The following is a 27169-nucleotide window of genomic DNA, read 5'->3' as shown; positions in this document are numbered from 1 at the left end:
ATCTCATCAAATGACTTGAAACAATGTGGTGAAAACACTAAAAAGCAAGCATTATAATCACAAATTTCTTAAATGTTTGGGCTCCTAAATATTTCTAAGTATTTACTTAACATGAAAAAGGGTTTTGGTAGGATATGGAAAAGGAACTGAAGAGCCAGAGAATGTTCAATAGCTGTCTGTTCTCATCTGATGAAATCTCCAACATTGTTATGACCCTTACATCGATGGACAGAAAAAAAAAAAAGGACTGGAATGGCGAGGAAGGGAAGACAATTTACACAGAAAGAAAGCTTCATGCAAGACAGAGAGATCACCACAGTAAGACTCAAACTACTTCACTTTCATTTGCTTTCTTACTGAGGAAGTAGACCTACAAGGAATAGCACAGGGAAATTAAGATAAGCAGACTAAACAGAAAAAGCACAGCTAATTATAATATTTGAAAAAGATTCAGAAGCAATGAAATGTAGCCAAAGCCATGCTGGTTTCTTACTGAGTGCTGCTACCCCATTATTTAGTGTTTTTGAATTCATACAGTTATAAGATATGTGCCCTGTCAGAAGCAGAAAAAATTAGCTTTCACTTTTGCTTATGAGATAGCACTATTTCACTAAGTAGAGTTTAAATTCCAACTGAATTGTCAGAGCACAACAATTTGCATGATTTTGGACATTAATCCTATTTTCTTTTCCTCCTTTTTATCTTTGAGTCTTCTTTCCCAAAAGATCGCTTTCCTTTGGCCCTATTAATAACATAGAATAACATAGAACAGTAAATGAAAGACTGAGTTCTGTTCTTTAAATTTGTACAGATCCAACTATTGCAATTTTATATAACAGAAACAGAGATGCTAAGATAATTTGGTCAAATCCTATTATTTAGCAATGATATTTAATATTTTTATGAACATAACTCTTACTATGAGACATACTCCATAGTATTCTTAAAAGAAGTATTATTTCCACTTTATATAAAAAATATTGGCGCTTTGTGACTTTGCCATAATACTTCTAAGACAAATTTAGGTTTCGAATTTGAGCATTGCTGTTTAAACCTTTAAGTGTCAGTCTGCACGCAAAATAAATAAGCCAATAGCCAAAAAAATGATGATCATCCTCAGGGGCCTATCATCAATGAAATAAGAGAAAGGAGAAACCTGACAATATATCTGATACAATTCAGTGGCTACCTTTTAGAGACAAATTTCCAAATGAGCTCTCCTTTCCCCATATACCTTTCATCAACAATCTCAAAATGGTTAGAAGCATCAGATATTATGTATGTAATTTAGCAAAGCAATTAAAATGCAGGAAAAAAATATAAAAGCATTCAGGAAAGGAGAGTTATTTTTTATTATTCTGGTCACTGTTCTGAATGATGGTTGTCAAATAGTATAGCTAAATTTAAAAAGGAGTTATTTAACTTTAAAATAAATGACAACATTTGAAGCTCTCCATATTAACTGAAAAGTATGAAAAAATATTTGTTACTGTAGGAGATGAAGTAATTATTTCAGGAATTAGAATGGAATATTTTCTCACACCCAGCTGCAGAACTGCCTGTAGAACATCTAAAAATCTGTACTTTACCAATAAAATACACCATTAGAATAGGACACTGCATTTGCTGAGTGAGTGAGTTGATTTATATAATAAAAATGACATTGCTATTTGAAAATATGTCTCTACTGTGTTTAAAAAACTCACAGACTGTACTAGCCAGAGCCAATTAAATGGTTTTACAGAGATGACCGACCATGAGATTTATTTCCCATAATTTGATGTCGGAACAATCTTTTTATACAAAGTGGAAGCAGAAAAAAATATTCTGACAGTTTGGTTTTCAGTTCCAGCATTGTCAAAGGGACAATCTGGGCTTTCTTAACTTTTAAATATTCCTTCTGCAGTACTGTCGAGGGCAAATGTGGTTACCCACAACAACCACTTCTTACAGTCTATAGGTAGTCAATGTTAGCACAGAATGGATAGCTCTTTCTATTTTATATAATACACAGCTTAATTTAATAGATCAGTTTATTTTCAATCATCTTTTAATGAAATTTATACCTTGTTCATTTTCTAGCCTATTTTCTCCCTTTTGGTCTCAATACTTTTAAATCATAACAGATTTAAATTCAGAAATAATTTTAATTTCATAATTCATAAACATATTTTTTAAAACTCAGAAACTACATTAGAGCTGGCCCAGTCTGGGAAGGCTATCTAGATTCCACAGATGAATCTGTAAACCAAGAGAGGTGAAGTGATTTTTCTAAGTCACAAAGTTCATGAGAAGAAGAGGCCAAACCAGGGCCATTTTTTTTTTGACTCTCAGACAAGGTTCTTTACAAGCCTTGTGATGACTTTAATAAAAGGAAATGTCCAATGTTATCTTCACCTAAGCTTTTGAGATTTAGAACCATTTTATTAGGACTCAGATTTTTGCTCACCTCAGCCATGTTATTGGATAAATCCTAGTTGGCAAAAAACTAAATAATATTCTAAGTCAGCCCTTTTGTCATACTAATATTTACTAGTTTTTTGCTCCTTCTTCATGAAAAGATTTTAAAAAATGCAATAATCATTGTGACACCAAACATAAATGAAGTATTTTGAAAAAATAAAAAACCAATGCAAAAAGGAGATACACAACATCTACAAAATGCATTTGACAAGTCACAACTACATCTTTCAGTATCATTTTCAGTCTCTCATTAGTGTTTACTATATATTTGGAGTGAGAACACAGACAAACTACATGTTTCTCATATACAAATAAGCTGTGTTACCAAAGTTCATCGTGAATTGATCACTTGGAACCTGGAACATACTTCAGTAGGAGGTGTGAAATACACTTAAATAGATATCAGGTTCTCTGCTCCACAAATAGTAAGGTGAAGTGTAGCTAGCCACACAAACCAGTGCTCTAAGGAGGTTCTCAACTGGGAGCTATTCCGCCATCCGGGAGGCATCAGGCAATACCTGGAGGGAGTTGTCACTGTATCTACTGGGTAGAGGCCAAGGAAGCTGCTGAACACCCTACAATGCACAGGACAACTCACACAACAAAGAATCATCCAATCCTAATGCCAACAGTGCTGAGGCTGAGAAGCCTAGGCTAAGCAAATCAAACCTATTCCTATGTGCCCAGGCAGCCTAGAAAAGAATTCTGGAATTCAACGGGCTTTGGTTGGTACTCTTTCCATTTATCTTTTGGACATTTCTTCCTTTGCCTCTGCCCTCCTAAGGACTAAATGCTGATCTAACTCTTTCTGGAATTTTTTTGGAGGGGAGTCTATTTGCTGACAGTACTTACTATATATGTTCCTCTGCTCCAGCTACCTGCCTATTTTTGCTTATCCTAATGAATCATTGTATCCTATGATGCCATTCCTTTAGCAATTCCCCATAGTCATAACTTTTTGAGAAGACAATGATAGATTATTTGGTTGGTGGAAGTGAGGAGTAGGAATGGCAATTATTCTCTTTATTAAAAAAAAAAAAAGGAGAAAAATAGTAGTCCCCTGTCTTTTAATAGCTATTTTATGTGTAATTTAATAGAATTTGTTAATCAAGTAAGTTCCTTTTAACAGAATTTGTATAGTAGTCACAAAACATAAGTCACCATATGAAATTCAGTTTACCCTCAACACTAATCCCTGAAATTCAGAATAGCTTAAACAATGGAATGTTAATGAGCACATATGTCCTTCAGTGATTCATGTATGAACCACTTATGCTATGAATTTCCAAACCACTGTTTGCCTGTCTGGTTACTTCAGTAGGAGGTAATCTTTAAAACGCCAGAAATCTTTAAAACGCCATTGTTTTGTTAAGCACTGGCCAGGCTATGTGTTCTTTGGGCTGTGGCTACCGTGTTTTCTTAGCTTTGGCCCCCTCCCCTACCTTGGGGAGGTCAATCTTCTTTCTCTCTCTAATTTACTTTCTAAATAAACTATATTTTCCAATCTAAAAACAAAAAATCCTTGAAAGTTCTATTTTTAGATTAACTATACATATAACTAATATTCTATATTAGAGTGAAAATTTAAAGTAAAAGTTGAATCAGCTCTTATTTTCTGTAAAGAATGCTCACGGGAGTCATGTGCTATCAACACTGAACTTTAGTTTAACTATTATCCTTGTTTAAGAAATACATTCCACTTCAATATTTGTAGTTCTACCACAAGAGAAACTGGGCACACAGTAGCTTGGAACCACAGGTAATAAAACCGGAAGTTGTTCTAAAGAACAGTTAGTTCAACTAAAAGGTTACTATTTGGTCAAGTAACCACAAGTCTGATTCACAGGCCAGGCTCCTTCCCCTATGCTGTGGAGGAATGAGGGTGAGGGATACAGGTACCATAAATTTCAGAACCGGAAGAGGAGCTGAACCTAATGGAACAGACTTATATTTTATTATTGGTATTTACTCTGAGGGTAAATGCAGCACTTTTTTTTCAAACAAAACCTCGTGTAGATCCCAATCTAAGCTTCAAGTGGCTGTTTTTACACGTTTGTGAGCAGGACCTCCTTGCCTTTCTCTTCTTCGTCCCTCCAAGCTCTGAAACCCCCAAAGCACAGAAATTAAAAACCCAACCTAGCTCAACCTCTGCTGTACACTGAGAACCAACTGGGTGGAGAGACTTGATTGATATTAGTAAGCGAGCTAGTGGAAGAATGGGAACTGGAATCAGATCTGACTCTGAGTTCAGAGCTCTTTCCTCTTTGCCTTTTATCGCAGAGAAAATCTAACCCTCACTCCTGACTCCTATAAATTAAATTTCACTTGATAATAAAAACTCACCTTATATATCTCAGTGGAAAAAAACTTATTAACATATGAGAAAGTTATTATATACATAGCCAAACACAGCAAGTTTTATGATAATAGGCTAAGCTGTCTTAGTTTCTGAAGCTTTCAGCAAAACAAAATTCCATTTAGAGGAAAATATATTGGGAAATCAGTTTCCCTTTCCCCTAGAACAGCTCTAAGATCATCTCTTTTTATGTACCCCACACAGTAATATTTTATTTGAACTAAAACATTTTATGTCAGAAAAGAAAAAAAAAGCTAACTCAAGACAAACAAAAAAATCAGATTAAAAATCTAATTACCAAATACATGGTTGACATAATGTTTTCATTCCTGTATCATGCAAAATCTCAGGAGAACTGTGGAACATTTCACTGTAGTTCTAATCTTTTCTTTTTAAAGATTATATCTTCTAAAGTTATATTAAAATTAAAATTGTTGATGGTTCTATAGGACATCATGAAATCATCTGAATACCTAACTCAATGGTTTTATTACATACTCTGCCAAGTTAAATCACAACCTACACAAGACAACTAAACTTTAACGTAAGAGAAGAACTGGTTTTTAAATAACAATTAAAGACAGTATTATTAATTATTATCCTCCTCCTAACATCACTAAGGTCTTCCCATTAATACAATGTAAACAAGCTATTTTTGGCAGTGTTGGCATTGATGAAAATTCAGCTAAACATCAAAAGACTGCATCCACATTTTAACTAGGAGAACACAGTACAAGAAAGACAGCAGGAGAGCTGTCACCTTATCAAATTCCAAATGCTAAAAGTTGTGGATCTTCTCCATTCAAAAACACATCTGAGTTTATTTATAACTCAAAATAGAAAAGAAAAAAAAAAGGGCATGAATGTTTATTCCACTGTGTGCTTGGCATTTTGTATGTTATCTCATTTAATCCTTGCAATAATACTTTGAATTACTTAAACTCACTAACAGATGAAAAAGCTAAGGCTCAGAGTAATTAGCTCCAAGTTACGTAAGTGGCCAGGCTTCAGTAAGACCCCTAGGCTACACAATCCAAAGTTCTCTCTATTGTATCACATTGTGTATATTTATATTTCAAGCTTTAGATAGTTTTCCTTAATTTTTTCTACAATGTTTTATTTTTTTTTTGATTTTTTTTATTCAAGTATAGACAAAAAACGAACTACACATATATACTTAAAGCATACAACTTGATGTTTTGATGTATGTATCACAATCAAGCTAATTAACATATCACCTCACCTAATTACCATTTTCTTTCATTCTTTTTCCTTTTTGGTGGAAAGAATATTTAAGATCTACCCTCTTAGAAAATTCCAAATATACAGCAGAGTACTGTGAACTGTAGTCATTCTGCTGTATATTAAATCCCTAGAACTCACTCATCTTGCATAACTGAAACTCTGCTCTTTAACCAACATCTCTCCAAACCCCTCTGCTCCCGGCAGGCACCATCCTATTCTCTGCTTTTATGAGTTTGCCTGTTTTAGATTCTACATATCAGTAAGATTACCCAGTATCTGTCTTTCTGTGTCTGCCCTATTCCCCTTAGCACAAATCTCTCCAGGTTACTCAGTTAGTGGATGGCTCTATCCCCAAAACTAGTGTAAACATTGTTTAATTGTTATCATCTTTGTTGAAATACCATAATGAAGCACAAAGAATAAATATATCACTTGTAAAAATGTGTATCTTTCCAAAAGCTTGCCCAGAAGTCAGAGTAGGGAGCATATTCCTGCTAAAAAGACATCAACCTGCTCAAAGATTTCCTTGAAATATACTATACCATGGCATTGGCATGTAAGAGCTCAGCCTCTTAAATCAGATCTGAGTTTGGTTTTAGACTCTACCAAGCCCCAGGCATGTTACTCAGCTTTTCTGTGCCTCAAGCTTTCTCACATGGGCAAGAAATAGTAATGACCTTGCCTAGGCTTATTAGAAGAATTATTACAAAGAACTTAGCAAATAAGCAATCTATGTTGGCTATTATTCCAAACTCTGTCAATAAAGTATATATTCTAACTTCAATTAAAGTATATAGATTCACTAATTTTGCTGCCAATCAATAACTTAACTTATTGTAACTGTATTCCACAAATTATTTTGGGCAGAAAATAAAAGCAGAAAGGCCTTTGGAGAAAAATGAAAGGGTCAATGCAAGAAGGAAGGTTCTTACTGCCTGCCTTCCTTTCATTTTTCAGAGGTTCAAAAATTACACACAAAACCAAATTATTTCACATTATAATTCATTCTATTGTTACCAGTGTTTGCAGTTTTTATTGAGAGGTGATCTTTTATAACTATAGAAAAAAGGGGCAAATAGAAGTGAAAGAAGGAAGGAAATCAGCAAAAGAGCATTACTGAAAAGTATCAATCAAAAGTTATAGTCATGATCTATATAAAATCTAAATCTTTCAAGATGAAGTTAAAAATAAATTAACATGATTAACTTCTCTGAACTTCTTGCCTTTAGCTTATACCATTAAAATTTTAGGAAATGTCATAAAAAGGAAACGAGTTAAAAGCAGTATTTAAAAAGTGGAATTATAACAATGATAATTAATAACAGAAAATGCATATGTCTATCTATGCCTATTGATATATTTTCAGGTCAATGTCTGCAAGTTATTTTTGCTAAAGCAACTGCTTTCCCAAATATGCTAATTGAGCAAATATGTTTCATGATATTTTATGGCTAAGACATATGAGCACTAATCACAAGTAGCTAACCATTTCACTCGTTCTTGTAATTTATATCATCTTTACACCATAAATTGGTAGTCAAATTAAGATGGATTAACTAATTCTGTCTCTGAAAGTAATAACTACTACATTATAAAGCCAGAATGCTCTTAACTCTGTAACAGTTAGCCTAATGCAGTTTATATATGTAACTGATTAAAAAGACAGATCAATTGTATGTCACACTGACCTATAATACAGATTTAAGAAACTGAAATAAGGGAAAAAAACCTCATGTCAATTGATAAAATACAGACCAGATCTGTGTCACTAAAAAGTATTGAAGGTTGGAGTGGTGGGGGAAATATGATGTAAAATGCTCGATATAATTATTTTTTAAAATAGCAAAACCAAATGACAAAAGTAAAATCATTTGATGTTTTTACCCCCCTTACTGAAAGTTAAGAAATATAAGATTGGCAGGAAAACAATGAAAAATTTAAGCCTTAAAACAGGTTATAGCCCCAATGTAACAAAAACCATCATCACATTTAACTCCCAATTCATGTGCTACAACTCATATTAACAATGCCTGCATAATGAAGCATAATTATTTTTCTTTAGTAAAACATAAAGAAAACGCATGTTTAAAAACCTTTATCAATTATCTTACTGAATAATAAAGCTATAGTTTTAGAAATGTTAGGTACCACAGGAGTCACTGATCCGATCTGACCTCTGTAGAATAAAATTCATCCACCACATCACACACAAATGGTGGTTCTGCTCCCTTTAAATCACTCTGGTCAAAGGAGCTCAGGCCTCCTGGGTCAGCCAACCCCATGGCTTTGTATCCTTCACCAGAAAGTACAAATCTGCACTTCTGGAACTACCTATACTCTCTAGTTGAGTGGATTTCCTTTGCCGTATGAAATATTTTAAATTACTTAAAAACAAGTACTATACCTCTCTTTATTCTATTAATAAGAATCACTGGTCAAATACCATCACTTCCAGAATCTCTATTATCTTGGTCATCTTTTCCTTTATATAGTTTAGTGTTTACCATTCTACATAACCCAGTACTTAGAATAATATTCCTAGTATGGCCTGCCTGGAACACAATACTATTATTTTTCAGGATAAAGGCACGCTATCAGGCAATATATAATAAATCTATTAGGCAGTCTAGTCTTGCTTTAATGTTTTTAGCAGTTGCTCAATTGCCACTCACTCACATTGTGCTTGCGATCAAGTGAAATCCCTACAACCTACTTCCAGATCTATTTGTAGAGAATTCTTTTCCCAACCTAAACACAAAGTTTTATATTTAAGTGAAGTCCGTGCACTAATAAGAGATACTTCTGTGACACAGTATTATCACTGGTATATTCTGAATAATATTCCATCAAGTATTTCTGACCAGTTTGGTGATTTATTAGCCTCTTCTTTTTGGCAGAATGAGTAGAAGCTAGAGGATGATCATCTAAAAGGGTAACATCTAGATGGGTAGTTAAAATGTAGTTTAACCTTGACACTAGATCCATAAAATTCAGGTTACAAAGAGAGTCTCAGTATAAGATTAAACCCTTCTAGCAATGGTTAAAAGGAATAGGTTGGGTTGTTCCTATCTTACATATAAATACCTTCTAGCCTCTTGAGAAATATATCTCTATTCACACATCTTCAGTTCTCTACTTAAAATGTGGGAGAACTTAGATTGAATGAACTAAATGGTTGAAAGAAACCTCATCAGAACAATTTATCTCCTATTGGCAACAAACTTACTGGTATGCTGAACATTTTTGTATACATCATTTCATTAAATTCATACCACAAAAATCCTCAGTAGGTTGATATTGTTTATCTCAATTTACAGGTAAAGTGTAGGACCCTGTTCTATAGTGTCAGCAAGTACTAAACCGGAATATCAGCTCTGTAACTTACTAGCTCAAAGATTTTAGGCAAGTTACTTAATGACTCGGAACCTGTATTTGCAGTTTTCTTTGTGTATAAAATAAGGATAATATTTATTTTATAGGGACACTACAAATGTTAAATCAGTTAACATACCTCAAGAGTTATACATAGCATATGGCACACAATAGGTATTCCAATGGCAATCGTGTTTTGAACAGAAGAAACTCTAATCTTTGCAGTCTCAATGATTTACATTACTTTATCTCACTAAGTTAGTAGAGAAGTAACATATAATTTTGTTATCTAAATATATGTTTTCTTGATGCTTAAATTTATAGATTTTTTTTCCCCTCACACTGAGATTTCAAGAAGCTCAACATATTAGAAATTAGCTTTCTTTAAAAAAAAAAAATCTCTTTCCAAACTTAGGAAATCCTATCAATGATTTTTTATGTTTAAAAAACTAAAGAGAAAAATAGGTATCATAAAGATTTTCTCCAAGAATAATAAGGGAGACAAACTTATTTCCATCAACTTAGGTAAAGGAAAATTAGATAGTAGGTAACACTTGATTCAGTTAAGACTATTAGATATATTACATTTTGCTATGATGATTCTAAGTTTATTGAAATTTAGAAACCATATTTTAGTCACCTGTAATTCCACATCTGAAATATCTGAGACACTTGACAGAGGTTGGGGAAACTGATTATATAGTCTTTGGAGAATAATTTGCTCAACATCTTACACAAAGGAAGAATATAATAATGTGTGATCATATAAAATACGTGTTCTATTCTCCTTGTTCAAGGATGAAGTTATTTCACCTTTGTCATTCAGCCATGAACAGAACAACGTTAGCAAGAACAAGTTAGGAAAGCATGAAGCTGCTGTATTACAAAGCCCAAATCTTTTCTTTTCTTTTCTTTTTTTTTAGATATTTAGTATCTTCCTGAAAAGTATTAAGGCAAAACTTTAAATAAGCTTCTTTAAAGTGTGCTCTATAGTTAAAATTCCTTTCCCTGCCCACTCCAATCTAAGTTAAATATTAAAAAGTACGGGAAATAGGTCCTCGGGACTAGAGGAAGGTATGGTGGTCTATCAGTGGTGATGCTGACATTGTGCAACATTTTATAAGACTAAGAAAAATTAATTAAGGATCACTGAGAAATAAAAAAGGCCCTTCAGAGTATAAAATGTATGATACAATAGTCAAATTTCACCTTCATTATGATTGGATAAGGGCATGACAGTTTTTAAAAGCTGCACTGAAGTGAGGAGGAAAAGCACGTCAGGGTTAAACACTAATTTATGCAAAACCCAGGTTTTGACAAGATCCTGTTGATGTCAAGCAGCAGGTACTGATAGCAGGACTGGCTGAAAGCTTTGTATCAGAGCTAAAATGGAAATCACTGATTTATGAAGGCTGTTACAAACCACAGGATTTCAAAAATGTGAAGGAAAATGGTTTTTCATAAAGAAAAAAATAAGAACCTTTACGACTTTACTGTCAATACTACTAGCTTTATTAAGGAGTGTAGTTCTTTCGTACTGGGAAAAAAACAAGTTTACTTTAAAAAGATTTATGTATTTTATATTAAAGGTAAATTTTAAGAATCCTAATGTAAACAGCATTATATTAGCAACACTGAAATAGAAAAGAAAGTTTTAACACAAAAAATAAAAGGAAAAGAAATGAGCCTGAAGAAAAGGATGGTGTAAAGAAGCAGAGTTTCCAAGAGAGGTACTCTGAGATGAATTCTCAACTCCTGATTTTGAAGTTTCAACCAGTAGCTGCTACTGCAATTCAGTCAACAAGAATCATTTTCAAACAAAAAACAGAAAGAGAGGCTGCTTCTGCCAAAGCCTTAAAGGAAAACTAAAGAAATGTAACCAATTAACAATGTATATGCAGGCATTTCAACCATCCAAACACTTAACAAAATGTTTTTTGAGCAGTTTCTATGTTTCTCACACAGTAACTCTATGAGGTTAAATGTTTTATACTGCTATTTTTCAGAGCAGGAAACAAAACTGAATTTAAAAGAGATTATATCTTGCCCAGGTTATGCTGGACTCTGAAGTCCATGTTCTTGTCACATACCCCAGTGGATACAGAGGCTGAAGAAGAGAATTAGACTGATCACGTCAAACTCTTACAAGGTTTATATAACAGATCAAAATCAAGTGCTTTCCATCTCCCTTGCATTCTGAATAAATAATGACATTAATAGACAGAGCAGATAAGATATCATTTAGATGCTACAGCTCTTACTATAAAACACAAATTATTCACAATAGTATCTACTCTGAGCACTATCTGCTCTGACCTGAGACAAGGAGGTCCCCTGAAGTGGTTACACTATCCATAAGCAGCCACTACATTTAAATGAATTAATGTCAGTAAAGAGCTTAGAAGAATGCCAGGTACAAAGTGCTCAATAAAGTGAGCTATTACTTCACAAATGTAAACTCTATTTTTTATAAAGACAGATATAACATAAACAGTTTTTCTTTTATTGGTTTGATCAAGTAACTTGACTATTTTATCCCAGTGAGTTAGAGAGATTCAAAATCTAACACACAATGCTAACTAGTTCTTATGTGGCGCTTTATAAAGTAAGTCTCCACAGTTTGTCGGTACTAATGACCAATGTAATACAAAAGAGAGTGAGAATCTGAGCAATTAACAACATATTCATTTTTCTTCCAATGAAAAAAAGAACCCAGAGATGATCTTTTTTTACAGCGACAAATCCTACCATCTTATCAAAGACTGTAATCATCCTTATAAAATTCATACAAGTTCAAGGTTTTCCCTATCCTGGTATGTAGAAACATGGGAGCATTAACACAACTCCCCCAAAGAACATAACAACTGAGAAAGAAAGTATAATAAGGCAGTAAAATTCACCAATACAAATGTTTTCACAGCCAGTTCTTCACATTAACTACTGCATATTCCAAGACATTTATCTCCAAAATCTTAGGTGAATACAAATAATTCTGTTTTGCATACTTAATTGGCAAGTTTCTAAATTTACTTAAGAATTTATCACTGTAATACATTTTATATAAAGAATGTTTATAAATTTCATAATGTGATAAGCCTCACAGTATTGCATTTCTCTATTCAATGAGTACTGTAACAGGCAGTGGCATGAACTTTGAGACAGACTATTCTAAGCTCTCTCTGGTCTTCCTTTAAGTGGCTTAGGTTCTTTTAGAAACTCTGCCAACAATTTGGCATGGCAGTAATTAGAAAGTGTCCCTGATGGGGCTGTACCCTCAATGCCACAACAAGATTATTCCATGGTAGTTTACAAATCAACTCTATTATCATGAGAGCATACGTCCTTAACAGGATTACCTGGTTTCCTATTTGGATGAAAACACTTTTAACTGTCAGGCAAAAAGTTATAATGAGCATTTAAAAAATTTTCCCCATTTAAAACTTTGTTCCATATTAGAAAAATCTCTCTCCATGAAAGGGACAGATAGGTCAATAGACAGGTTAAGCTTTGTGACATTAAACAGCAGTTTTTAAAAATAGTTTCCTATCTTATTTTCTTACTGAGATTAGCACCTCAAAGAACAATTTAGTAAATGTAACGACATTTTAAAAGCTGATATCACTCATACTATCATGTATGCAAGGACACACACACACACACACACACACACAAACACATTGTGTCTTTGAACACTCAAGTACCTAGTTAACATTGTAATCTTTTTAACATATGAATACCTGGCATGAAGATTAGCCCAAGAAGGAGGAAGTTTTGTCAACATTTCTAGAAGTATATTAATGTTACTAGCAAGAGTTAAAACCAGTTTCCCAGGACACTTTCCAATACTGAATTCTGCTGATGTCCTGTGGCAATAATATAGCCATTAGGACTCTGTAGGTTTTCAAATATCAGGTTCCTAATGAGAATCTCTACTGAAAACTGGCTGAGTAGCTAATTGTTAGTTTGAGCCTAATAAACATAGAAAGGTCTTCTCATTTGTGTATCTATCTAACCCAACTTTTCTTGCAGCTAGAAACTAATAAAGAACTGTCATAAATATTTCTTCCTAAGTTTATTTCATTTGCTTAAAAATGTAATACAAAATTACAGAAAGTTTATAAAATTAAATACATAAACACAGAGGCTTACAAATATTCTCATTCAAACCTATAAATTGCTTTTATTCACATACCATAAATACTTTTTATGATTCACAGCCTTCATAATGATCTTTTATCACAGCTGTATAATATTCCACCTAGCAGACAAAAGACAACTTACTTTACCATTCTCTTATTGTTGGACATTTAGGTAGCTTCTAGTTTTTTACTATCATGATAATGCTGCAATAATCATCTTCCAGGAATTAGCTTTTTTCCTTATCCCTAGAAGACATTAACAATTGTGGGATTACTGGTCTAAAAGTTATGGACACTTTTTAGTCTTGGAAAAAAATCAAAAGGATAATACCAATTTACACTGCCATCAGCAATGTAAGAGTACCCATATCACTACATCCTTGCCAACATGAGTGTTATTATCTTTTTCCATTAATTGATAATTTAAAAACTATAACTGTTTCAATTTGCATTTGATTACTACTAGAGTTCAATATATCTGTCTAATTTTTAGTTACAAAAGATGACACTGCTACTTCAGCAAGAAACCACATTGAGCATAAGTCAATGGTTCAATGCTAAAAATAAAAATAAAATCTTTAATAATGTTAATCTGATCATGATATGAGTAACTGTTATTGCACTCCATGGTAATTAGGCATTAATGGCAAGCAATTCATGTCAGTGGCCATTATTACACTTATGTACACATAGCCAGGCCAAGCATTCTTCACCTGTGGCATGGTTTGGATCAAGTCTCTAGAGTTACAAGCTCTCCTTACATCCTCAACAAGAGCCCTTGAGCTGAACTCCAATGTGACTCAGAGGCAAGTTCTCTTTCTTCCTTAGCTCCACATGCCCTCTATAAATTGGCAACCAATAAAGATAGCATTTTAAATTCACATGGGCCAGGACTTAGTACTTTTCTGAGATAAGGCAAGTCAGATATTACTCAAATTGCTAACCAAATCCCTTCTCTAAATAATCACCAAATCCCTTATCTTTTCTCTTTACTATTACTCCTTAGGTTACGAACCTTGATTTTCAGTAAGATCTCCAAGTAATTTTTAACTCTATTTCCATTTCCTTTCCCACAGGGAAAATAAAAGGACTGGAAGCACATTTATATTCCCATTTCCCAGTCAGTCTTACTACCCAATGGAGGAGTTAAGGTGGGAATCAGATTCAAGGGACTTCCCTCTCCCAAAATCTTCTCCCCAACACCATCTGAATTTTCATGCATTAGAGGTTCTTTGATGTTTCTAAACACCTAACTCTAAAGATTAAAGAAGAGAGGTGAGAAAGGGTAGTAGTAATCTACTCTTTCTAGAGAAGATTAATTTAAGCAACAAAGTTTTACATTCCCAGAACAGCTAATTCTTAAACATGCAGAGGATAGGAATAATAATTCCAGCATGGAGAGGACATTGCCAGAAGCAAAAGGAGTTAAGTCATTCTGGGTTGCTTTAATGATACATAGCTGAGGACACTAGACTATAGAAGAACAGGGGAGAAGAAGGCTAAGCCCATGATAATAAACACTTGTTTCTATAGACCTTGCAAGGTTACAAAGCACAGTTACATAGATGTATGACTTAATCCTCACAACAACCCTGTACTGAAACTGGGACCCAGAGATATTAAGTAACTTACCCAAAGTCACATAGGTAGTTAGTGGCAGAGCCGGGACTCGAACCCAGGTCTTCTGATTCCTCCTGTGTATTTCCAGCTCCCCTGGAGCTGAAGCAGGGGCAAAAAGGGAGGTGGCAGTAATGTGCCCAAGACCAGCCTTGCCCTCTCCCTTTCCTTCAAAGGCCAGGTAGAGTAGACATTTAGCTATCTCAGTGATCCCTTTCACCAAATCCTTGAAGGATAAAGCAACACAGAGTCTGAACATATTTCTCAGCTTTGAGTCCAAGAATGGCAATAAGTGTTAGTAAACAGTGTCAGAAGTTATTGTTGACTATACTTTGCCATTTATGTGAAATTCATTGAAACCTCAAAGCATAGTAACTCTCATTTCAGAAAGGAAAATGTTTTTATAGTTAAAATTATTTATAGTAGTTTGCTTAAAAATTTTTGTGTAGCAGTTTCAGTAAAATCTTTGAAATTACATCATTATAAAAATTATTCTGAAAACTGTCTAAGAAACAAATCTACCTATAACCTAACTCTGTGACTACTTCTATCTTAGTCATCTTCTCCCAAAGATTATTTTCATTAAAGCAATTATAATCATTAGACTGGCTAGGAAATTCACATATTCAGTCTTTTCATTGCCAACTTTAAAATATTTTTTAAAAATAGGAAAATGTATCCATCACCATCCTCAGCTATAAGTCTTATATTTATTTCTAAATTATGCCTAAAATATTTTTAATGCTGTCTTTTGTAATTATAATGTTCTACAAAAAATTTAGGCTTTCCAATCTCTAGTTTCTTGAATAGTTTCTTATTTTATCTTAAAGGAGTTAAATATTTTAACTTCCCATCTTAATTATTTACATTTCTAACTAGTTTTAAACACATTCAATGAGATATTTTGTTTCTTTCACTACTTTTCCAAGAATACAAGAATATAATCGAAATGACTCGTATATGACCAGTGTTTTATCATTTCTAGATGTTTTTGAAATAAGCTCCAATGTATCCCATCAATAAGAACTACTATCATGGTCAAGTACAAAGTAAGCATTTATACTAATTAGGGCATACAAAAGATTCACCAGGCGTATCAATGTATTTCTGCCCAAAGCTTTTAGAGGTTTTCTGAACGTCAAATAAATGATCCTTTATTTAAGCAGACTTCATCTGAGCTCCAGTCCTATCTGGGTTGGAAAATATGACACCCTTAAATGAATAAAAAGACAAACACACTGAAAACAAGATAAAATAAAAGAGAAAGAGAACTAGTAGGAGAAGCCTGGACAAGGAAGAAGAGCAGGAGAAGAAGAAGAGAAAGAAAACAAAAAGGAAGAGGAAAAAAAGGGTCACCGATAAAAAATTTAGAATAAGTACCAATACTCTCAAGCTCTTGATATGTTCCCTTTTCTACTTGCTTTAAGACTTCAATTTCATATTTTAAGAATTTGATTTGGATACTGATGGTCAAATTCAGGGTTTCCTGATAATAATATTTATATTATCTGATCACCTTAAGAGAAAAAAAAAATGCATTAGTGTACTTTCTCCATATTATATAAGCCTAATTTACTTAAATCTTACCAGATGAAATGATCATTATATTATATCCTTAAGTCATTTGTTAAAAAAAGCACCAAAAAATGGTTATCAACACTTAAAAAAATTACATGTCCATAAATTTTAGAATTTGAACCAGAATGAAAGTTAATATTTTGCTTTGTGTAATAAGCTCTTTGTTAAACATGACAGAGAGGGTTGACTCTAATTTTCTAATCACACAACCTGGCAAAAGAGAGTATAATCAAGCATGATAAAAACGCCAACCAAAGGGTAAAGTTAATTGGAGTTTTTGAAAAACTGATACAGGACTTCCCAAATTACTTTCTTCACACTGTCTCATTCACTTAACACGTACAGCAAAACTGTAATCAAGAACCACGCTAGCAATGGTTCCTAGACTGGTACCATCTCAGTCTAATGATGGCCCTATCAATATTTATTAGGTGGCTTCTGAAAGAAGAAAACATGTCTTCTACTTCTCTTATATCCTTTTAATCCCTTGAGCATGTAGGCCAATCTATTTTCCAAAGTGGCTTTGGCACACAAACAACTCAAAGAATATTTAGTAAAAAACATCAAACTGTCATTTCCAGGCTTCATATCTGAGGAAAGAGTCTTTAGTAATAAAAGTGACCAGCAGGACCACATCAGTCATTAAACAAATAAATACTGAACTCTTTCCACTGTTTCAGCTACCAACCCAGCTCATGTACGAACTTAAAATTCTGATACCAACAAGTGCTAAAAGAGATGGTACTTATATACCTACTGATTATTTATAGAGATTCTTTGTATTTCTGCTAGCTATTATTCAACAGTAAATTATGCCTTTGTGTATCATCATAAGTACTTGGAAAAAAAGATATTTCTTAAAATTATGTACATAGCTCCTCCCTTCTCCCACCCCCGCCCGTCCCTTCCTCTGCTCTAGATCTCTCAGGTTGAAGCTCTGCAATGTCATCCTAAGTGTCACAGTTCATCTAATTTAACAACTGGTACCAGGAAAGTAAGAACAGGAGATCAAGAGCAGTTAAGTATAAGAGTTTGTTTTCTAGATGGTTTTGAGTAACAGGCTTTTAGCTAATTAAACAATATTATTCAAAGGCTTCAGAGACAACACACTAGCCTGTCAGTAAAACAGCAATATAAATGTTGATAGAAAGCAAGAGTTTTAGGTCTTTTTCTCCATTTAAGAATGTCCACATACATACCCAATAGAATTAACTAGCTTTGATACTTTTTAAATTTTGGCAACCAATGCCAGCTAAATTTAAAAAAAAGGAGGATTTCAGGTCTTGCCTTAGATTAGATTATCTGAAGAATAACAAACACAGAACCCAAAGAAATGATTAAAATACCTTATCACTGGAACATATAAATACTATGTAGGTTATTAGGTGAGAATTACAGAAAAAGATAGCAACATTATGAAAGCTAAAATGGGGGTCTTCATAAATGGCAGTTTCTGAAAGTTAATACATAAAATTTTCAGAATTTAGTTAAAAAATTAAAAGATCAATGAGCTGGGTATAATTACATGCAAATTATATGCAACAAAAAAAACTATTACTAATGGCATAAGTGCTTCAAAGGGACATAAAATTTCAGGAATATATTTTATCCTCTATTATCAGAAAGAGCCTCGGAATGTGTTTGAGGATAAATTTTTTTATATACTTAGTCTCTATTTATAACACAGAGGTACAATATTATTAGAGGTCTGGAAAACCTAAAACATATTCTAAAGTTAAATCTTTATCCATTTTGCAGATGGGAAATTTGAAAACTAGAAAGATTTTTTTAAAATTAAGATGTTTTCCAAGTACCTCCTGTAGATACTCTATAATAGGTTCTATGCAGGGAAAAACAGAAAAAGAGTTCTGTGAGCAAATAACTTTATGATACACTGTATATTAATTTGTTACTGACTAAAAAAAGTCCTGTAATCATAAAGCGTAATTTTTTAATCCAGCATTTTCCAAATTAGTTAAACTATGTAGTGGAGCTAAATGTTCTCAGAACACATTTTAGAAAACCCCAAGCTGGATGCACAAGGCAAGAAGAAATGTGTACAGGAAAATGACTTTTGTACTCTTATGAAGGTCTAGCTTAACTAGAACCTCTTCATTATGTTTACTCTTCTTAAGCTATATGAGTTTTCTTAAGGCAAATAAAATGTACTCACTGTTGTAGTACTTCCTGTCCCTTCTGATGGATCTCTCCGCCAATGACAGGCCTTAAGGGAGCTATTTCAAGCCAAGATGTAAAACTGCTGCCAGTAGTTCCCAAGTTTAATGGAACTGGATGCTTTACAACATCATAATATTTCTCACAAGGAGCAGATCAATTCCACTCTTTTACTAGAGCTGATGGTGAAACCTATTATACATGATTTTCAAATAAACAGCATAGGTCCAGTAAAACTTAAGACATTTAGGATCAGTAGGAAGGATAGCCCATACACATCAAAAGATACCACCCATCAGAGGTAAAAAGAAAACAAAAGCCGAAAGGATTTAATGTTTAGGAAACAGCATGAAAATAGAGAAAGATGACTTGTAAGATGATAAAAGTAAGATACAGAGAAATAGCAGTCGTTAGAGAAACACAGATGACCCCACAGGATTAAAAAAGAGAACTAATAACTGACAATCATTATAGTATGCAATCAAATATGTATCCCAAGTTCATGTTTAGCCCTTCACTGCTAAGGTTCATCATCACAGACTTTAAATAGAAGAGAGAAGCTGCACTGAGCGAGTTCCATTCAAAAGGGAATAAAGTCTATGGTGCAATAAGCAACTATTTTTCTACTTTTTTAGATGCAGGTGAAAGAAGCTCAGAAATTCACCAAAACATAAAACAGAATTGTATGTGTCTGTTTTTTAAATTCAAGAAGGATGCCTTTTCAGATTTATAAAAATCTTTAAAATATACTAACATGAGTGTCAAGGCACATGCCCAATATACAATTGATATCTTTAGGACCATAGAAATAAACAAAAATATCCTTCAGATTCATTTATTTCACTGCTTTATCTCCTGTGCAATGAATATATTAGCAAGTCTTCTACATATATTTGTAAAGGAATGGTAAAATTCAATACTGTCTGAAATTACAGCTTTAAAAGACCTATAAGTAAAGCAAACAAAAAGACAAAATTTACACACCGAGGAGATCAAGCCTTGGGTCTACTGAATCAAAAACGTCAAAAGAAAAACTAAGATCACCTGACAATCCCAGCCTCTTTCTTCTGTGGCTCTCACCTATGGTGCCTCATCAAGTCTACTATGAAGGAAAAAAATCAAACTATTTTATAATACTGGGTATACCAATAAAGCATAATGAATTTATTTCTTAATTAACCAACACCATATATTCAGAAGTCCAGACTTCAGGTTGTCATTAACAAATGGGACATTTAAACGATAAAAGATTAATGTAATATTTCCTGGAATTACTCAAATATAGAAAAAATAATGCATTAAGTTACATTAACTTTTACATAATATTTGAATAATTTGAGGCTTATATTGCTTTATGAACTGTAATGTTAGAAAAAAATCTAAGCATTATAAAAATAACTTTAAAAAGAAAGCATGTCTTAGGTAAGACCCCAATGTGTTATTTTACTTTGGGAGTTATTTCTCCTTCAGAAAAAAGAAACAGGAAATAATAATAATACAATCTGTACTTTCATTGCTCAATAAAGGAAAACTCAGACTACCCCAAAATCTTTTATAGATGTTTTTCTATACATTTTCTTTAAATAGGTCAATATATTGTTATCAAATATCAACATTCAAATATTTAAATAGTTCTAAAAATAGCATATTATTCTCTTAGTGTCAATTAAATGATCAAATAAAATATCTTCATTGAATATTATAGCCAGGTCAAAACTAAATGTCAAGATTTTTACAATATTCCATTAGGTTTAGCTACCACAAGAGATTTGAGATTCAAGTGTTAGATATGAAGAAATTTTAAAGTGACATATTTAAGAATGTGGAGTGTATTTATGAATAAATTATCTCTCCCTATATGTTAGCAGCTTTCATATCTCCAGCGAAGTGCTTTTGTGTAATCCATAGCCTGCTACAGGAACCATAGGAGGCTGGATAATAGACAAAGAGATAAAGCACAACAAATAAAACCAAACTTTATTAAAAGAAAGCTTAAAGATACTACATGGAATTCCCAGAACCATGGCCCATGATTTGAAAATTACATTCTTAAATGGGGCTAAACTAGCCATACAGTTTCCTTCTGATTTACTGCCATTAATATTGCAAAGGAAAATGAGCACTGCCAATGTGGCAATCTGTGAAATGAGTTACTCAAAATACGTATGATGAAAGAAATGTGTTTCAGTGACCTTAGCCAAATTATGATTTTAGTGCAGAAATTTAAGTATGGAAAATTATATTAACAAATTTATTTAAGAGTTTATCAATAAGAATGAAAAATCTTCTAGACAAATAGGTGACTGTACTTTTTACTGAATACAATCAGCAGAACCTCATTGTTACATAATCTAATCTTCCTTTGAAGTTAATGGTTTCATTAGCAATTACTCTTTCTAATATCTACCATGATCTTTTATTATCAAATACAAGCTAGATATAACCTAATTTTATCACTATGCTATTAACATAGTGCTACTAACATGTTAGTGCTACTAACATGACCTTGGTGTCAATACATTTAGGATTCATTTTTAACTCATTATATATAACAATTCTTCGTCTACCTTCTCATTAAATAGGTTAGGTGTTTTTTGTTCTATTTTAACATTTTTAATAGTGATAGAATAGTTTACAGTTTCTTATAAATGTAAAGGTAACTTTCAACTGTGCTTCCCAGCATGCCAGTATAAGTAAATTTTGTGCAAAATTACTTCCAAACTAAAACTTGAGGTTGATTGTTCTTTTTATTAAAGTATGCTAATGTGAAAAAATACATAATTAGCATAAAACAGAACCCAAACCCTTCTAAAAACAAATTTTACTTTTTAAATAGACAAAATAAAACAATTATATACATAAGAATTTTTTAAGTAGATAAAATTCAGTAAGTTATACTTCACTCATTTTATCTTCAACCAAGATAGAATAAAATAAAGACTTATACATTATTTAAATGAACGCTTAAGTAAACAAGAGGATTTTCCCTACTTTTTGTTTTAAAGCTTCAAGAAGAACAAAGAATCTAATGAGATATTTAAGTTTGTTTTCTACAAAGGAATTATAAGTTTCTTACTTTTGTGGAGAGGGCAAGATCTTTGTGTTTTATTTACTTATATATACCTGTCACCTAGAACAGTGCCTGGCACCTAGTAGATGATGAGATTTACAATAAATATTTTTCAATAAGTGAATACTTTACTTTAAAAAAAAAAAAGAGAGATTTAAGGTAGGATGATCACTTTAAAAACAAAAATAATCTACCTATCACTTTCCAGAATTACTGCCCAAGTGGTGTGTATTTTAAGGTCTTAGAACTAACCATTATCTACATAATCATAGTTTTTCTAGTTGGAACAATAGCTGAATAATGATTATTTCTTGATACCAAGAAGCAGACATTATGAATTTTTCAAAATAAAGTTTAGATATCAACATATTCTAAAACATTTCTTGGGACATGAAAGTCTCAATATAACTGTAAACGTCAAATCATAAATATACTTGGAAAATCAGGATTTGACAGTGGTTTCCCAGGTTTAGAACAGCAGTTTAGACGCAACAACACTGGAGAAACACAAAGTCTATCTGAGTAGCAACATTTGGGTATTTTACAAGGCTTCCAAACTGCCTGTAGCATCTTTTTACTGGTTTCCTGGAATTAGTTTTAGTGTTTAAAGGAACCAATTTGGAAAGGGCCTGAAGAAAACGCAAATGTAGGTTTTCTTTTCCCCAAATCTTTTCTCACATAGTGGTGAAAATCAGAATATAATATGATTTTTCCTTACATAATTTAAAATAAGAAACTCCATAACAATTCATTTACTTTGCTAAAATAAGAAAAACCCTACAATGATCAAATAATTCATTCTTTAAAAAAAAGAGTATTTATCCAGTTAATAATGAGCTGTAAACCAGACACTATATGTAACTAAAAGTTTACTACAATAAAAACACTAAAATTAAAACAAATATCTTATGATAGCCAAAAGAAACAGGTGAAATCAGCTAGAATAAATAAATCAAGGATGACTTACCAAAGTTTAATAAATCATTTTGAATTAATGATAATCAGAACATATACTTTGGCCATATAAAATATAATCTCCAAGAATATGTTCTGAAAAAATAAGGTACATCCAGATAAAAGGGGGAAACAAATATTTGGCCTATAAACAGATTTAAGGCAAACACTTTCTAAACCTCATGAGAAAAACATTAACACTTACCATTTAAAGTATTAACTTGATTTTTATTTTAATTTTCCATACCACAAGCTATTCACTTAGTCACTGAGTCTCTTAATATTTCACGTTTTTTATTTAATGATTTATCCTTATGCCTTTAAGAGACAGTACAAGCAACTGTTCTAAGAAATTTTTGGTTAAAATGCAGGATTTTAAAAATTGTTTTCTGCAAACTACTTTTTAAAAACTTCACTAAATTAACATTGCTACATTTAGGAAACAAAAAGTTTTCCAAAATCTTGTGCCAATAATAAACATAAACCTTATAAAAGATACAATGTAATTTTGCAGTAAAAAATAGTAATGTATATAGTGCAAGAGTTAAACAAAAAAATTAATATTCCACAATCTATGTGCAATTGTGCTAAGGCCTCTAACAATGTCCCTGACCTTTTACAGCCCTTTAATGTTTCTAGTATGACTTATCCATTAGAGTTACCTTCCTATTAGTACAGTGGATGTTATGCTTTTGATAATATTGCGCATCTCTTAACTTAAGAGTCGTTACAGTTCCCCACTTATTAAAAAAAAGCGCTCACAGACTTCAACATTAATACTCTTAGAGGCTGAGCAAACTTTATACTAAGTCTATATTACATGTGCAGAAATCACACAGATTGTATTTCTTCAGTGGCTTTTTTATGTCTATATGCACATATGTATTTTTTTAAACAAAGATGGGTGAAGATATAACCTGATGGCCTCTAGTTTTCAACGAGACATATATCTTAAGTTAATTACTCATGCAGATAAAAAAGGCTCATCTTTTCCTCAATAACGATGTCCATGATCCAGAAATGTTTGTTATATTTTCTGCAAATTCATGAAACATCAACACTTGATTATAAACGTAGAAGAAATATCAGAATCTCCAAAAGACTTGGTGATTCTATCCTGTTTCTTTCTGTAAAATATTTTAAGCATCTTATAAAAGATATTTAAGTTGACTGCAGAGAAAGAAAATAGGTTTAAAAAAAAGTAGCACAATAAGCATAGATGAATATTCACATATGGGTAGGAAGAATATGAAAATATTGTTGTGGTTCCAAGCAGGATTATTAAATGAGCCTTGACATCTGATAAATTTACTGTCCAGCTAAGTTTACACAGACGTAAAATCAAGGATAAAACAATTAGGACTATTAAAGAAAAAGCCACTGACTAGAGAAAGAAAATTATTACTTTAGGACCAAACATCTCTGAATGGAAGAGGTACAGTGAGGAATAACAAATGTGTTTATCAGTTATGGTCACTCTGGAACAACAAAAAGAAGGAGAGAAGAAACAAAGTAAAAAAACTAAATTTTTCTTTAGGGAGAATAAAATAAAACTGTCATTAAATCTTCTAAAAAATAAAAAGCTAAATAATGTAAGAATTCTATTTTGAATCTTTTCTATGACTAAAAACAATTGGGAACACATAATGAATAGCAAACTAGACTCAACTTGTAGAAATATAGACTCAATACATAATTAATTTCACCAACAAAATTAGATTAAAATGTGAGTATTAATGAAAAAAGAGAATGAAGATAGCCATTACAAAAGAACCAGAAGAGTAAAAATATGGTTATCAAGTTTCTCTAAGACATTGGTTAGATATTGATGGTATATCAGTTTTTTAGGAAAAAAGCAGGTAAACTTTAGAAAATGAAAGTGAAGGACAGGATCTCTTAATTAATAAAATGAACCATTAGTAATATTATGCTGTAAAATATGCAATGATAAATTATCTAGAAAATAATTTTTTCTAGAATAAAAAGGAAAAAATAGAGATCCGTGGCCCAAAACATGAATATTGCTATTAGGATTTTTGTTGTTTTATTTATCTTTTTTTTTCTTTTTGAGTTGAAGTCTCACTCTGTCGCCCAGACTGGAGTGCAGTGGCCGCTCCCGGCCACCACAGCCTCGCCTGCTGGGATCCAGCGATCCTTCCGCCTCAGCCTTCCGAGTAGCCGGAATTACAAGCATGCGCTACTACGCCCAGCTGATTTTTTGATTTATTGTAGAGATGAGGTCTCGCTGCCCAGGCGGGTCTCGAACCCACGGGCTCAGGCAATCCACTCACCTCAGCCTCCCAAAGGCGCAGGATTAAAGGCTGAGCCACCAAGCCCGGCTGAAGGATATTTTTATAGCCCAAAACTAAAAGCAGCTCATGAGAAAACAATGCATGCTTCAATGACAAAGACTACGTCTGGATAATATAATGTTCTAGCACATTTCTATATTTTAGAAAACTAGCAATAAATGGAATTATAGTGATAAATTCATCAATAGCTACCCACAAATTGGGGAAAAAAATTAAGAAAAACATTATGAAAACAATTCTAATATGTCTTGTCCTGTTTTCTAAATGTAGTTAAGAATCTATCTAAATAAAGTCATGTAAATTCTGTATAAGATGGATTCCATGAAGCCAACAAGGTCTGTTACATCATCAAAATTATCACATAGCTTTTACATAACACTTTGGCAACAAAACTAATCAAATAATTACACAGAGATATTTATAGTTAATTTGCACATACATATGCAAATATGTATGCAGTAAATGCATTATGAACTCATACATAATTTAAAGTATTTTTCTTAATTTTATATGAACTAAAATAATAAACAATATACACGTATTCAACAGAGATTTAAATTGGCAACTGCTGGACATAACTCAGTGAAATGTAAAGCAAAAAAATTAGAAAAACAAAATATGCATAAAAAGCCATTTTATACATACAAATTTTTGGCAAACATGTAAATAAGGGCACCTATCTCCAAAGCATAATACAGCAAAGTATTATACAAGAGAGTAATTACAATGCATTTATTTTTATTGTACTTCAGTGTAAGTTAAGATCTTACTATAGGGGTAGCCAGTTATAAGTAAACTCAAAATATTTTTCCACTTGTAAATTCTGTATGACTACAACCAAACTTTTAGAGCTGTGTGTTTTCTTCAAAATAGCCTGTGTCTTTGTACAGAATATGGATCACATACCCATGCCTCTGTCTGAAGGGGCTTGATATTGCTTAGTAGCACCTCTTCATAGTTTCCATAATCAGTGAATTTAACAACTGCTGTCATACCCGAAGAATGGAGGGCTTCAACTTCTGCCCGGTAAAACTGAGGAGGCAAAAAGGAATTTTAAATATGACAATCAGTATTACCTACAACAGGCAATATCTGATGGAATTGCAAGTTCCCAAAGTGTTCCAAAGTGCAATATTTTTAGAAAGAAAACTTACCTTTGGATAATTCTTTGACTGACAATGGTAAGACAATTCTAAGAGGTCATTTATTTTAAAAATAAAAATGTATGATAAAAATAAATAGCAAAAAAGGCTCATTGCTTCAGTTATCACAGGTGGCTGAAGTGAGGTTAGGATGACAGGTAAGGAGTAAGCACACTATTTTGATTCAGGATTTGTCAGATGAGAGACACTGCAATTCCAGAAACTTTTTACCAGTTTTCCCAGAATTACTTGACTCTAAGAACTGATGCATATTAACAAACTCACAAGGAACTGATTTACAAAGTAACTACAATTTTAAATTTTATCTATTAAATTAATAGGGTAGGTCATCTGATTGGAGAACTCCTCCAATACAAGTCAACCCAGTCAGGACCCAAATCACAGGTCTAACGTGTAATGGACACAAAAAATTGATTTCCTCTTCAGAAATATTTTCTTCAAGCTAGGGTAGTTGGATGCTACTGGAGTATAACACTATCTACTCTAACAGTATCTCTTAATAGGCTCATCAGAATTAGAAAATGCTAAAAGTCAACAAAAATCCGTATTTCTCACAAGAAAATGGTAGTCAACAAAAATCGTATTTTTCACAACCTTTTAAAAATGAGTTACCCTCAGTAAACCAGAAAAGAGTAGGTTTAACTAATATATTACTAACTAGTATATTTAACTAGGAGCAAGTATATTTCATATTATAAAGGTATTAAGCAAATCCATGGTGTTTC

At 32.6% G+C, this 27169-nt stretch overlaps 1 protein-coding gene across 1 annotated transcript in view; it reads right to left on the bottom strand.

The window, feature by feature from the left end:
- TDRD3 (tudor domain containing 3) overlaps window positions 1-27169 on the bottom strand; it is a 128952-nt gene that overhangs the window by 7783 nt on the left and 94000 nt on the right. Inside the window, 1 exon segment of the mRNA XM_008059272.2 lies at window positions 26188-26313. Coding sequence (XP_008057463.1) covers window positions 26188-26313 — 126 coding nt within the window.

Source organism: Carlito syrichta, unplaced genomic scaffold (genome assembly GCF_000164805.1).
Source record: "Carlito syrichta isolate Samal-C Ts95f unplaced genomic scaffold, Tarsius_syrichta-2.0.1 Scaffold303985, whole genome shotgun sequence".
Taxonomy (NCBI): domain Eukaryota; kingdom Metazoa; phylum Chordata; class Mammalia; order Primates; family Tarsiidae; genus Carlito; species Carlito syrichta.
This window is presented reverse-complemented; position numbering and strand designations above follow the sequence as displayed.